The 15,765-nt window shown below is 41.7% G+C and overlaps 1 protein-coding gene across 11 annotated transcripts in view; it reads left to right on the top strand.

Annotated features, from left to right (window-relative positions):
* Window positions 1-242: 242 nt before the first annotated feature.
* The window catches only part of Slo2 (slowpoke 2), a 152,290-nt gene continuing 136,767 nt past the window's right edge, over window positions 243-15,765 (top strand). For 5 of the 11 annotated variants that reach the window (XM_076432628.1, XM_076432626.1, XM_076432623.1 and 2 more), the window contains exon 1: window positions 10,871-14,446. In XM_076432628.1, coding sequence (XP_076288743.1) covers window positions 13,920-14,446 — 527 coding nt within the window. In that variant the 5' untranslated portion in view covers window positions 10,871-13,919. Of the gene's footprint in view, window positions 1,066-5,024; window positions 5,244-10,868; window positions 14,447-15,765 lie in introns of those variants that run through there. The other 6 variants (XM_076432633.1, XM_076432632.1, XM_076432631.1 and 3 more) reach the window with 5 other exon arrangements.

Here is a 15,765-nt window from a genome sequence, read left to right as displayed (position 1 = left end):
CTGAAGAATCAGGATGTTAGCACAGGGGTCTCTCGGATTGCCCTAAATTCGGTTGATCGGAGCAGTTGGATCAGATTCCGGACACAGCGCATAAATATTCCATTCGCATTTCTTTTCTCGGGCAGAGTGCGAAGGTCAGCGTCCCTTTTAGTCTCGGCAGGTGTTCGGATGTTGGCTGTCGAGTAGGGCGACGGTGGGCGTCGACGTCGACGTTGTTTCGACGACAGCGCATCATCATTGAAGCGCGAGACACCGTCGGGTAAGCGTCGAGGGCGCGAGCTTCGAATTTCAAGACTGTCGTGAATTGCACGACAAAACGTGATCACCTTTGCACGCGCTGCATTGCGATCGAGCATCCAGACGCGTCTGCCTCGCTCGTGAACAATCTAGACCGCGACGTAACGCACCTTGATGCATCCACGAAAACGCGGTGAAAAGTTTCGATTTTTCCGCGATTCGATCGCTTTCGATTCTCCGATCGGGACACAGCATTTTTCCATCTGGAGCGTACGTGCAGGATTCGTGCAAAATGTTGGCAGTTTTAACGAAGTGCAGCTGTCCTAATTGACAGATGGATCATTCGCAGTTTCATTTGAAACCGATGCATCAATTCTCCGTGATCGAGTGTTTGCAAATGAAGAATTTCTGTCCGTAGGATTGACGGATACTTTTAATCTCTCTTTTATTTATCGATGTATCCGGGAATCGTTTGCACACGCTGTCAGTGCACGTGGTAACGTGTCCGCATTCGTGTGCAGCTGGTGATCCTTTGCTAAAAGTGTTTCCCCCATGGCCAATCGATTCGAGTGATAGAATTTTCTTGAATTGTTTAACAACCGTGATGCACGGCACGGTAACCGTTTCGAACGACCGTTTCGACGATCGATGGAAGAGAAGTGTCGAATGTTCTTCGGCGGCAGTGCTCGTTGCAAGTGCTGTGAATCCAGTGAACGCGCTATGGGTCGGTTATAATGAACGGTTGTGATGGTGTCCGGAGCAACACGTCGCGTCGGCGACCGTGCTCGAATTTCGTGCGGGGGATTAGCTTGCGGAAATGTGGACTAAGTAAGTGAATTATTGCCATGTACTATTCTGAATCATTTCAAAATAATACTTGACCCTCATCTGTCCCTCATTTCCCGAACTGAACCTGTCCCTCGGCGTGATACCGACACGGTACGGTGGTAAACTTATTTTTCGATGTTTTTTTCAATGAAATTACAATGTTAAGGTTTCACAAAAATCGATACTTCGATGTGCTTCGATCGTACGGAAGAGATTATGAAAAATAGACGAAAGAGATTCAAGTGGTATACGTAACGCCATTATTACGCCTCCGCGCGCTCCGCAGAGAATGTTCCAGGAATTTTAATGCAAACGAGAACGGAATACATATTATGTATCGGCTTCTTCTTCCTTTCTTCGATTCGATTAAGCATTTATACAGGAACGATGATCATTAAACTTCAAAGACCACTGTCCCATTACTTGTCGTAATGCAACCGATAAGAATAACGTTGAGACGCCCTGCTGTTTTAGTAATTCAGGCTTGTTTTCGAAATTTATGTGACGACGGGAGAGTATGGTGTACACTGTGTACAACGTTAATCGTATCGCTAGCTCTCCGATAATATCTGTGTGTAAGAACACACTTTTACGGAACAGTAGAGATATGCTGTAGCTAAAGTAGTATACCTTTAGCGTTGAACCTCCAGCAAACGTGCTTCTTTTCATAAAACAAACAGACGTCGCGTCGTGCAATCCAGAAATTAAATGATTACTTCAAGTTGTTTATGAAACAGCTACAGAATACTGATTTCGACTTTTAAATTGAATATTGTGAAAGACCTGAACGCTTTTTATATTTTCTATAAGGTGACAGGGCTAAATGGGCCAAGCCCCGGGGCGCAAGCCTCTTGCGGGCGGCAATTTTTATTGGTGTTATATTTTTTTGTTATTATTAGTTATTTAGTTATTAGTTATTTTTATTCGAGATCTTTCCACGACAAAAATAACCAAATGAAATAGAAAATATTAATATCTTTTTCAGCACTGAAAAGGGAAAAAAAATAATTTACGGTCTTCTTTGGGACAGAGCAAATTAAATTATTTGAGTATTTTATCCATAGAGTGTGTGTGTGTGACTTATTTAACAACTTAAACACGTGTGATATTATTAATCAATTTGCAAAAGAAACAGCTAGGAAAATAAATATGTAAGTTACTGTTGTTTTTTGTTTGCTATAAAGTCTGTTTTTGTTCATACAGGTTTTTTTATGTTTTTGTTTAGTGTAATGGTAATAAATTGACTTTTTCTAGTTCTGACACTTTTGTATAACTTTGCTGGTCACCTTGCTACCGCTAGCTATCCCGTGTATTTTCTTATGAAGAGGGGCGCATTATTTTTAGTAGCCCACGAGCGCCGAATATCTTACGACGGCCCTGTAAGGTGATCCGTAAAACATCGCATTAAGATGATCCAGATATTACAAGTGGAATATAAGGGCAGTCTGTTGGAATTCGAGCGATTTATAAAATAGATTCTATGGTCGATAAAGCAGGGGGTGTTTCCCATGGTTAGATAAGTGGAGGCGGAATGATATATGGTCAAAGAAGTATCATGAGGCCGGCTTATGGTCAAGTAAGGAAGCAAATAGATAGAAATTCCAGACAAGTGGAAATACGATGGTCTGTAGTCGGCAAGTAGAAAGGGACGATCTGTAGCCAGACAAGTGGAATAGAGATAGCCTCTCTCAGAGACGCGGCGCACAGTGGGACCTTTCGTCCAAATCAGAGACAAAATCAAAGAACTTTCAATAGAAATGAGGTAGAGTGATGAAAATTTTTTTAAACTAAAGCTGAAACATTGCAGAATATAGGAAAAATAGGGAGATTATGGTAAGAACGTTTTTTAACGTTGAGAAAATTCGTTAAACTTGCACAATTCCGAGAAAATTGTGGTTTTTTTCAATACCACGCGCGGAAAAAATTTCTTTTTGAACATGCTGTACTTCATTTCCCGTAGATTTTTTCACGCTGATTTCAAATCTGGTCTCAAAATTTTTCTACGACCTCAGGATATTGCAAAATCGATTTCTTGAAATTCTACACGTTTAACGAATTTTCTCAACGTTAAAAAACGTTCTTACTATAATCTCCCTATTTTTCCCATATTCTGCAAAGTTTCAGCTTTAATTTAAAAAAATATCATCGCTCTACCTCATTTCTATCGAAAGTTCTTTGATTTTGTCTCCGATTTGCGGCGCACAGTGGTCCGATAGCTCGCCAAAACTATTGTAGAGGTTTAATGTTATATTATTATAGGTCGTTGGATTCGTCTTGATACCAGTTAGAATATTACGAAGTAAAAAATATATGTTAATATTTAAAATATTGAGGTGACCTTCATTTTTTATAAAAAAAAGAGATTTTTCTTCAACTTTTTGTATTGAAGTTTGTAGAGAAGTGAATACTGATTAACTTTCGTTGGAAACATTTTTTTTGTCAGATCATCGGAAATATTTGAAAAATCTTGTTAACAATTCTCACAATGCATACTATTGTCTAGAAATCGCGAAAAAGTAACTAAGATTGAATACTTCATAGGAATTATACGAAATCTAGTAATGAGAGGTTTTCGGGGTCTCTGACTGGCGTAGAGAAAACATATACATATGTATATTGTAATTCCAAGCTGCTATGTAAGATTCAAGTGGAACTGCGTATCCAGGCGTCGAATAACCGCGGGCCCGTATTTGTTAATATCCGTCTATAGTTCAAGATTGCGGGAGATTGCAGTTAAAATTTACATGATCTTCTTAGCAAATGTTCAAGCTTTCATATAAAACAAGTCCGATGCTTAGCGGTCTTAAGCGTTTTTCTATAATTCTTTTCAAAGTTTCAAATGCTATTACTAATTTACGCTATTCGTGTATGGACTAAACAATGTTTAAAAATGGTTTAAATATTTGAAATGCGCTTACTAACATATACATATAAAACCATCATTAAAATCTACATATTCTGATATTCGATGATTGAAATCTAAAACGTTTTATTTTACTTTGAATTTTCTAACTTTGTCTTTAGAACGTTGTATCTCATCACAGAATTATCTAAAATGAATAATATTTTGGATTTGGGAGCTTTGAAGGGTTGTTACTTTATAGGAAAAAAATTTGTTTTGTTTTTGGCCACGAAAACAGGGTCTCCAGACCACTGTGCGGCGTGGCAAGCGAAGTGGCAGAGCTCAACGATCAGATAAGTTGTTTTATTCGTGACTGAACATTCTCCGTAAGAGCCTGGCTTGTTCGATTAAAAGAATGTTGTATGTGCAATTAAGACAGAGAAACGATACAGTTATATCATTTTATATGTACATATATGTGTTCCACGTCTTGTAATTCGAAAGGAGCACTGCTGAAGCAGCAATCATGCTCGTCGGAAATGCGCCGGATGTTCAACCGATTATCACGAGTCATTAAAGGGCGGAAAACTTGTAATAATGTTAATATTCGAGCTTCACCGCCCACGCAAATGGCCTCTGGTTATGCCATGGATCGAATGTCTGCTTCTAATCGAGTAATTAGCAGGTTCTATTTCCGCTCGGTTGTTGCGGTAAGCTAAGACGAATAACCTGAAACACAATACACGTGTAATCTTCGTGACGCGAGTCGGTTGAACGGTATCGAAACTCCGTGTCTACGACATGGTACATTCGAAATCCGTAGATTCCCTTCAGTTTGTTACTTCTCGTTGCTATTAGGTCGTTCGGAAAGTCATTTAGTTTTAGCCAAAGGGAAACGGAAAAAAGTTTGCTCGTAGAATTTCGGTTCTTTATTAGCAAAATAATTGAGTTGCACGGCTTCTGACGACTGTATTTCAAATAATATTTACACCGCATAGAAAATGTTGACAAGAACGAACGACCTAATAAATTAGAGATCGATGAAAAATCTGAAGAGAAGAAAGTTGGAATTTGTCGAACAGTGTGATCGATGATTTCGAATAACTTTCTGTTGCAGATCGTGACACGACGAACGCGTAGAAGCGACGGAAGAAGGAGCCGTGGCTCTGGTCAGTGTTCTTTATCGTGGTATCATCGAGAAATTCGATGGTACCATCGAAAACACAGCCTCCGCCATGAACGAGCCAGACCCCTGCCTGCCACTTCTTCTGCCCCCCAGATATCGTCTCCGCGATCTGATTTTGGGCGATTATGCCTTCAACGATGACGGTGAACGGTAAGTGAATGTTTCGTTGGATGATAACTAACAATAAGCCACTGTGGAAGATAGATAGATTGATTTATGGAAGTGACGACATCCCAGAGGACGACACAGTAAATATCTAATAAGATCCTTCGCTGTGTGTAGTCGAGACGACGCGACATTGAGACGTCTTTAGCGAATCTTTAGCGGGGGAGGCGTTCAATGAATTATTCGCAGGGTCGCCGAGAATTGCACAACCACCACTTAAATGGTGGCGTAATCAGATCTCTCAATTGTACAATAATATCTGGATATTACAGAACGCCGCAATCGCTTCACGTTCTATTATTTTGTACTCGTCAAAATGATTCAGGGAAAGAATGAACGTCTACAGTCTACATTATACAGGGTGAGTCCGAAGAAACAGAACACCTAAATATCTCCGTTACTTTTCGCTGTACAAAAAAACTTCTTAGGACAAAGTTACACTGTTTGAAGGGCCACATGTAACGGTGTAAGGGAAAAAATTTTCGGGGTCATTTTTTAATGAGATTTCGTGGTCATCGATATTTTTTTAAATGGAATGAGGTACTTTGTAATACGCCAATCGATGCAACTGGACATTCGTTATAAAAAAGTACTAACCCATGCATGTCGAAAAGTTAGTAGTTCAGGAGATATTTCAATTTAAATAACTCTAAAACACCATTACTGTCGTACTAAGACGTTAGCGTTTACTTACTATGTAGTGTAAATTGAAGAGTTGAAATTGAAATTGAAAAATTGACGTTGAAATTGTAAGATTGAAATTGAAGAGCTGAAAATGAAGTTGAAGAGTTGATATTGAAATTGAGAATTTGATGTTGAAATTGAAATTGAAGAGCTGAAATTAACGAACTGAAATTGAAAAATTGAGGTTGAAATGGAAAAGTAGAAATTGAAGTTAAAATAGAAGAGTTGAAATTGTTGTTGAAATTGAAAAATTGAAGTTGAAAATGAAGTTGAAGAGTTGATGGTGTCTTAGAGTTATTTAAATTGAAATATCTCATGAACTACTAACTTTTCGACATACATAGGTTAGTACTTTTTTATAACGAATGTCCAGCTGCATCGATTGATGTATTAAAAAATACCTCATTCCATTAAAAAAATATCAATGACCTTGAAACCTCGTAAAAAAGATTACCTCGAAAGTTTTTTCCCTTACACCGTTACATGTGGCCCTTCAAACAGTGTAACTTTGTCCGAAGCAGTTTTTTTGTACAACGAAAAGTAACGGAGATATTTAAGTGTTCTGTTTCTTCCACTAGCTGTTATTACAGTTAGTCAATTTTCTCCGCGCACTTTTTCGTAGCTGATAAATTAATTCGTTACACGAACTCATTAAATAATAGTGTAGCGTGTAACATCAGCATCGTAATTCATTAACTGTAATTTTTTTTGCCTACTGCAAACTTTTTCACTAGTCCGTTACATGACTCGTGCTTTCAGAAGATATTATAGCGACACAGTTTTCGCCTGTATTAAGTTGTTAGTAATTCTGCGCCTTTTGCGTGTTGGACAGTTGTGGCAACCCCTATAACGCTAATGCAGAAATTGCACAATGGCTTTCAGGGTGCGGTCATGTGTGTACAATGGAACGTAAGAAGGAAAGGTAGCTCAAGGGTGACTAATTAATCTGCCAATTTCTTTTTACTCTGATTATTGAAAAATAATACATATAGTAACACATATAGGTGGCATCGTTTGTTTAGGTCTATCGACATTTAAAGTCGCATAATTATACAGCTCATGGCGTGTCACGCTTCGACGTTACGTCGCTATAGTCTTCTAGGGGTGGAAGACTGTTCCATTGTTTACTTGCTTGAAAAGGTTCCGCTCCCGGATACGTTTAATCGGCTTATTCCTAGACGCTTCAATTATGCTAAAGTGTGCGCAATCCTGTGATAGAGAATTTAATCACTCCCTTAAAGTGTCGATTGAAAGCTGATTAATTAACAGTTATTGTGCGTCGTCAATCTCGACTCTATATATGTACTAGGTTACCGAATCGATAATCCTAACTTCCTGTCTCCTAAGCAAATCTCACAAGCAATTCCTGAAAATCTGCAAACGAGAACGAGTCGTTAGTACTCGGAGACGTTAAACGTTTAGGGGATCAGCGGTGTTGTAACGGGGATGGTGCTGAATCGTTTTCTTTGAGTGCAGAGTCGCTTGTTTTACGCTCTAATACCTCGCCAGCCTTTGCAAGAAAGAATTGTCTACGTTCTACGCAAATGTACACGCGTTATCTCACGTACGATCTTCCCCAGTTTGTCAGTGAAATATTCGCAATTAGGCGTGTCACAAAGTACGACGACTTCGTGATGCTGCATCGGTTCACATGTGTTCACTGCACTTGGTAATATCATCAGAAATTCATTGATGCAAATGTATGCAAGACCCGTTGTGCGTCGCGTCGCGTCGGTATCCCCGTTCCTGATAAGTAGGCAACGGATTTGATGCATTTATGAGAGAGATCAGTAGTTGCAATACGAAACAGTGGAGATATTAGGAGAACTTGAAAATATTTTCGACTGCTCTTTCGACTGGACCGAAATTCTCAAATGCAATTTGCAGGTAAATTCGTGATTAAATATCTGTGAAGCGTTTTACACGTGGCCAACGCGACCACGTCGAGTCGAGAACGTGTTCGGATTAAAAAACTGACATAGAAAGGCATTGTCTTATTTCGCGCAGAAGCCGAGGGCCACACTTGACACAATTAGTATCGACCAACGTTTCTATTTTTGCTATTTTCTGCTGTTCGACTATTTTTCTGTCAACCTGACAAAATCTTGTACGAGTTGGCAAAGGAGAAGAACTACTTCGATTCCTCAGCTCGGTTCGTCCCGCGATTCTCCGAGAATAATATTTCGAATATAATGTGTATTCTTCGAGGTTTCATTTGGCCTCTTTTGCAGCCTTCACACCAGTATGCTTCTCAATGTTAGTCCAGTCAACGAAAACTTGTAGAGGGAAATGGAAGGGACACAATTTTTAACTTTGCGTCTTTGTTTGGACTAGTGAGGAGATTTGACTAGCTTCAGCACAATTAGTGAACTTTGAGCGCGGATATCTCGGAAACTATGCGAGATAGCGAAAAACTGAATTGAATCAATCTTGTAGCACATGTTCTCAGTTTTAATTTTGTATGGAATGGTCTTACCGCTAGGACGCATAGTTTCCGCAATATACGCGGAAAACCGAAAAAGAGGACCTTCTACGTGCCCCCCTGCACTCCGCCCACCTTCTAGGAGTGGGGACTTTTAGTATGTTTACTTCCTAACTAGTCCAAACAAAGTCCTAAATTAAAAAATTGTGTTCCTCCATTTCTATCTACACCCCCCTTACGAGCATTCATTGACTAGACTATGTCCACTGGGAATTCCGATGCTCCTATTGAATTTTTCTTCTACCGCAATCTAATGGTGTCAGTGTTCCGTAACATTTGAAATATGTGAATAATTTCATCGGACAATAATTAGTTCAGTTAAATCTCGAACGTAAGGTGGATTTCTGTGCGACAAAAGAATGGAAAATGGATTCAGGTCTCTGACCTCTTTATCGATCTCTTTTGCGCGGACTGCGAGATTTTTAGCTAAATGAAAGAAAACGTGGAAGCGCATTCCGTCACAGTATTCGCATCGGTATAAATTGCACATTCCGTTTTATACTGATTCGTACAGAATAATTTCGTAAATGTTAATTGTTGTAAATGAAAAAGCCAGCAGGTCACCAGCTTAATTCTTTGATTAAATCTCAGTGATGTCCTTTGATATACCCGTCAGCCTTCTAGAAATATAATTTTACTTGTTCTTTTAATCTCGACTCTTTCATATCTACGCCTTTATGATCAAGCATATAACGCGGATATTGACTAAAGTGAAATTCATTTATGAACACCCCGTGCACAGAATTAGTGCATAAAATCGCTAAACACACGGCTTGCGATCGAGTGCCGATAATTAGGGGTTGCTGCGATCATGCGCCACCGCTCGAATGGGAATTTTGGTCTCGAGAACACGATATCGATAAGATAAGTTTCTTCCGTTCAATTAGTATTGCCGACAAATATTTCAGAAATATCGAGTACATTTCTGTGAGGCATTACTGCACAAGTTCTTCGCATCGTGTCATTAAAGAAGATAGCTGGAGCTGGAGCTGAAGCTGAAGCAACTTCCTCTCCACGGTTAGTTGCGTTCGCGTCTTTGGCAGGCAGGAAATATAAGTCGGAGGCTTTATATTCATCAACGTATTACCGAAAGGGAGTAACAAACCGAGAACGAGCAGAAATGGTCGCCGGGATTCCGTATCAGCATTGAAATCTTCTGAATAATACATTTGCTTCACGAACATTTTAATATTTCTGGTCATTATCAAGACTTACCCCTTGCACCAAAGGTAAGTCTCTTGAAAAAAATTTTTTACGAGTTACCTCGATGACGGTATAGTGGTAGGGGTGTCTTTCTGTTTTATCGACAATCAACTGCACCCTCTTTCGCGAAGCTTGCAAGCTCATTCGTCAGGAATTCTCGTGCAATGCTACAACAGTTTTCTTCATTTCGGATGCACGTTTTCTAATGTCGCTAGATGTCGTTTCAGGATGATTACTAATTTGTTGCTTATTTGGTGGTATGAACAAAGAGAAACTATATACAAACAAGTTTACTTTATACGCTATCGCGTTATTTATGTGTTACACTTGGTAATTTAATTTATTAAAATGTTTGAAATGTTGCTATGATTAACAGCACCTTTTCCAGTAAAGCAATGCACATAATGGGGCTATACCTGTAATTACGAAGGAAGTTCGTCTGAGATTTATCGGTGACTCGTGACACCGAGTATAAATGAGCTAGCGTGTCTGACCATAAACCACCGCTTCTACTTGCAGGCTGTACGGTTAAACGCATTAATATTTAGAATAGAACGTTTTCTCGCAGCGAAGTTTATTATTTTATTACTACTTCTGCAAATGAATGATCGCGGTATATTTTTCGCGAAACAAGATCCGTCATAGTCGGACAGACAATAATTTTGCTGTTCCACTTGGTACGTTTGAGTGTGATTAATCTTGAAGGAGGCAACGGTGGAACTAAGATTCTTGCTTTATAGTGTTCTATTCCACTCGCTCGAGACAATCGTGTACGTGCTACCCATTGGCTGCTAGTCGCAGTACAGTATCTAACTAACCGTGAATGATTGTATCGTTTAACCTTCTCAGCTTGATTAACGATGCCGTATGACCAAGAGCATTTTGGGTGCTATCAATTTCTTTTCTTAAAGCAGGAGAACCGTTTGTCTCTCTCGTTCTCCCGCAATACCAACTGAAACATTCTCGTCTTGTTGCTAGATGAAAACAATTCACTTAGATACATGTATTCGCGTGATTAATACCCAATTACGTCGGATTTCCTTGTATGCCATGAAATATTTGACCCACGCAACTACACCACCGCAATCATTCCCCATTTACGCAAATAGTACCTCCATTCTATATTGACGCACGCGGCAGCAGGCTAATCCCCCATCGTATGGGGCACACCACGTGGCTTATTGAAACTTCGAGGTTCCCAAAGCGCAAGCTCGTCACGCAAGTTTGGGTTGCGAATCGATGTTGTACTCCAGCTATTCATTCATCCCTGTCCGAAATAACTTCGCATTGCCACGGAATGACATCCTCGTGTAACTTCGGCTCTGGATTCACCGTCTATGTAACACCTCCCAAATATAATATAAAATGAACGAAACGAAACAGCCCCTAAGGGAACTTCTAAATATTCTCTAAAAAAACCATCGGAAACTGAACAACACAAAGCCTCGATCCTCTGATGGAGATCCTCTGTCTGGAGAGCTCTCGATAGACACTCGGGGAAGAAGCTCTCGACGAAGAGCCCTCGGACCGAGAAGACGAGGGTCCAGGAGGCAGCTATGGACCGCCAGGACGAGTCTCCAGGATCCCAGGACCGCCAGGAAGAATCTGACAGGATCCAGCTCTCGAAACACAAGAAGCAATCCTCAGCGCAGCCGCCTTAACAACAGCGGCGCCACGTGCATGTGTGCGCCGCTTTTGCACGGATCCGCTGTCGGCAGAAGCGAGAGAGGAGCCGTGTTAGAGGAATAGGGAGAACTGTCGCGTTGACAGCACAGGAGCGAGAGAAAGAGTGTGGTAGAGGGAGAACGGCGCGGCGAGGGGGAGGGTTAGGGTAGCGCGAGAGAAAGTTGGTACGATGTGCCGCAGTACGGGGTGGCCAGCTGCGAGATAGCTCCTCGCCAGAGTGCAAAACACCAGGACCAGTTACAACCAACGACCAGTTAGGCGACACGTTACACCGAGACCCCCGTTGTTCTCCGCCATTTCCGTCGGCTGGAATACACACGGTCGATTGTCAAACCGTTCGACAGCTGACAGTGCAGTTCAAGGACAGTTCGGTTCCTCGGATTTTCGGGAACGATCGCACCTCGTTCGACATCGTTGTTTGCGTGTGATAGAGTGCGTGGGACGACCACCATACGTGGTTGCACCTGGTGGTGTCAAGGTCTCGGTGAATATTGATTGGTTCATCGGTTTAACCCCTCGGACACCTGAATGACCCTGAGAAACATTTCGAAATTCGGTACAAAAAATCGGATTATCGAGGATACAGAATCTCGAAGGCAGCTGGGGGAAAATCGTCCATCGTAAACCCCGAATACTGAATTGTTTTTTGTTAGATCGACGGTGCTGTTCAGCGAAGAATCGAGTGCTCTGGTAGGGGTGCTTGCCAAGGTGATCAGCCGATTTTGACGTTCGCAGAGATTGAGGATAGCGTCGATGGTTTGGTGTTCGGTGTTCGGTGATAAAGAAGTCGCTATTGTTGACAGAGAAAGTTTGGCAGGAACGATGACAGTTCGATTGTCAGCACTGTCGAAGCCCGCATGATCTCCCGTGCAAGTGGCTGCTCAACTCATCGAGGATAACCAGTAATGTTTCATAGTTATCGACTGTACTGGTCGTTCATTGTTTACACGAGAGTCTACCACGTCGCTTGAAGTGCTCCCCCTTGCCAGACCGCTATCAGGCATCTGATATTTGCCGTGCATGCTTTTTATTGCGAAATCGCGACTCGACATTGACGTCGGCCTTCAGACACGTTTTTAGCTTGCCGCGAGAAAAAGAAAAATTATATGAGCAGATACAATCGGTCGGGAGGATTCGCTGGGATCGATCGCTTTGATGACTGTCACAACGTTCCCAGCAAGCGAAACCGGAGTGCTGGAAGGTTTATTGAGATCGAACGAGGACGATTCGAGTAATCCTTCAACGATCGTGACCTTCGCCGCTTGGTCACCGTGACCTAACCTGGCGTGCTCGGACGCCTGCCGTGACGGGGAACAGTTAGGATTGCTGACAGGAAAAGGTGCTTAAGGCTGCGAGAATTTTAATCGAGGTACTTCGGGAGCTGTGGTTCATCTGTGTATCAACTGGCGACGTTCCCGAAGAATCGTTCTCGACGACGTTCCGGAAGCGTCTCGAAGGAATTAGCTCGAGCATCATGCGTATCGAAGAAAGCGTCGATGAAGAGCAATGAAATTAGTCCGAACAATCATGTGCCTCGAAGATATCAACAATTTCAGCCACGATCATCACGATCCACTTCAATTAGCGCGAGCGAGACACGTCCCTGACGCAATGAACACCGCCGTGAAATAGTGTGTCGATCCCAGAGTGACCTCTCGCTGATACTATGTCTCTATTCGTGAAACTGGTCACCTGACAGTGACATCTAATCAAGCTCCGACCGTTTTTTCCCCAAGTTGAATTTTTGATAAATCGATTCTAGCTTGTACAGCCGAAGTTGTTGAAACCACTGCTGTTCGCTTGGTAGCCGTTTCATTGTTACGTCGATATAAGACTGTTGACTCGTGCGTAATTTTTCAACAGAGAAATAGTTGAATTTTCGAGACATCTTCGTTGTTAGAGGAAGACACCTCAGAGAGGTTTAGACTTGTTCCTGATATACTATATATAGTTTATAGCTGTTGAACGCGATGAGATCGATCTGTACCGGGGGTTTACACGTTCCAGTGCGAAAGAACATTTCGAGGCTCGTCGGCTCTTCACGGTGCATTAGCAAAGCGGACTCGGAAGTCGGTGGTTATTGATTTCACACGCTTCATCGTGTTTCTTTGATTCCTGGTTAACGCTCCGTTGTTGCGCAATGCGATACAAACGCGCGATGCCATGAGAAATACGCTAATTATCCGATCGGATCACTCGAAACGTTGGACCGCTGGATGTTGAATCCTTCAAGGTAGTAAATTGCTGCTACCACGATGCGGAATCCTTCAGAGGTGAATCCTTCCGAGTGAAGAGAGTATAATACCCTGTTACTCGAGGCGACATGTATTAAATTGATGCCTGGAGTGTATCGATTGGAAATTGCATTAGCCTTCGGAGGCAGAAGCAGCAGCTGTCTCGCTACTGATCAGGCTAATCCGAAAAGATCGACGCGATCCGATAAACGTCGCTCTCTTGTAGATCCTGATCGCCTACGGACGACGTTGATCGTCCCATAGTGTAGAAAGAAGAACCAAGTTAATAATTCCCAGGCACGATGGAGCAAAATTGCACAGCGAATCGTCAGTGTGATCGTAAAGGAATGACCAGTGAGACATTTCAGTGTGATGACTGGACGCACCGTGTACCAACGAGGTAATTCGCGATGTGACTCAGCTCGTAGGTCGACGACCTTCGTTGCGCGTGGGTTGAAAGACTCACCTCGGGATAGGACGATTAGAGGATCGGAAGACAACAAAGTGAAGTTTCCACCGAGAAAAAGAGAAGACCGGGCGAACGAGTCGGCGTTTCGTCAGCTGTTCGCCCTGTTCCATCAGCGGAAGCCTCGGGATCCGCAGCAACGGCAAAACGCTGCCTCGTCGGTGCCCTTGCTCGAGATGGGCGCCAGAGCTTGGGACTACGAGGCACTGCCGGAGCTGCACAGTTCGACGGCTGTGACACCGACTTGTACGCCCCCGAATGCCCAACAGAAGGTTCACTCGCCTAGGGTCTACTTCCAGGCGGAGAATATCGCCAGCACTAGGAGGAGGAGCAGCTCTAGGTTGCTGGCTCCGCAATCCTCTTGCAGGAGGCGGAGCAGAAGTATGAGCGCGTGGAGCGACCTGTCCAGGTCGTCCTTCAAACTCGATGAAAGGTAGGTTGTTATTCTTCGTTTGATCCAGCTGGAATGTGCATCCGAGAAGATAGGCTGCATTTTTTCAGGGAACCTACAATGGTCGAAATTTCCATAGTTCCATACTTATTTGTTGGCAATTTTGGTTCACTTATAAAAAGATAAATAGCCTCTAAGTATGTATGTTATATTAAGATGATTACAAAGACATCTGAATAGTTTCAAAATAGAATATCTTCTCATTCAAGTGATAAAGTTAAAAAGTATGATATGTATTTTTTGATGAAGGTTGTGCGAAATTTCTATAGTTCCACTCAATATAATACTTTATTTATCTTACAAAACCTACTCGTTTTATTTAATAATTGCATGTTAATATTGTATATTCCTACCATTTTTCAAAGTAACTTGAAAAACTTGGTTAGTCATGCTCCTAATTAAGGTTTGTAACGTCGATACATCTATACTACTCTACGCTTGTCTTATACTACATTTAAGTTCTGCAACGGTAGCAAATTGTTTTCCATTTGCGTACACCTTGCGAGATAGTATTCCCCAAAGGTTCTCTATGGGGTTAAGGTCCGTAGATCGGGCGGGTCACTGCATTAATTAAATATTTTTCTTTTCAAACCATTCCTTGCTGACTCTTGAAGTATTGACGGCTGTATTACCTTGTTGGAATACATAGTCATCCAAACCCGTTTCTTCCACGAACGGAATGAGAGCGACTTGCAAAAGTTCTGTGTATTTTTCAGAATTCATTTTCATCGATATCCAACACATCGGGGTCTTTGCGGAAAAGCTAAATGCAACCCAAACCATGACACTTCCACCACCAAAATTTCGACTCATGCCAATGTCATGTGGTCTACTCAAATCGTGCCAATAGTACTTAAAACCATCTGGTCCGTCTAAATTAAACTTTTTCTCATCCGAAAAAATTACTTTTTCCCATTCTTCATTCCAAGACATATGAGTTCTAGCAAAAGCGAGTCTTGCTTGTTTATGACAATGCGCTAAAGGCGGTTTTGAATCCTTTTTCGTCCATACGAAGCGCTTACTTTTCTTTAGGATTTGTTGAACGCGTCTTTGAGATACTGAGAGATCGAAATCCGTTTTTATCTGCCGTGCTGTTACATTTTGATTTGATGCAGCACGTGAAATTAACGAAGTTTGCCTTCGACTCAACTTTTTATTTCCACCCTTCGGATGATTTGTGCCTTATAAATCACCAAACTTACAAAATTATTTATAGACATGATGGAATTTGTTTATTTTTAAGGCAATTTGCCTGTTAGAAAGCCCTCCATCTTTATAAGCCTTTATTTTAATCTGCTCCT

The sequence above is a fragment of the Lasioglossum baleicum genome, chromosome 10 (genome assembly GCF_051020765.1).
Source record: "Lasioglossum baleicum chromosome 10, iyLasBale1, whole genome shotgun sequence".
Classification (NCBI taxonomy): Eukaryota; Metazoa; Arthropoda; class Insecta; order Hymenoptera; family Halictidae; genus Lasioglossum; species Lasioglossum baleicum.
Note: the sequence above shows the minus strand (reverse complement) of the source record. Positions and strands in the feature narration are given on the sequence as shown.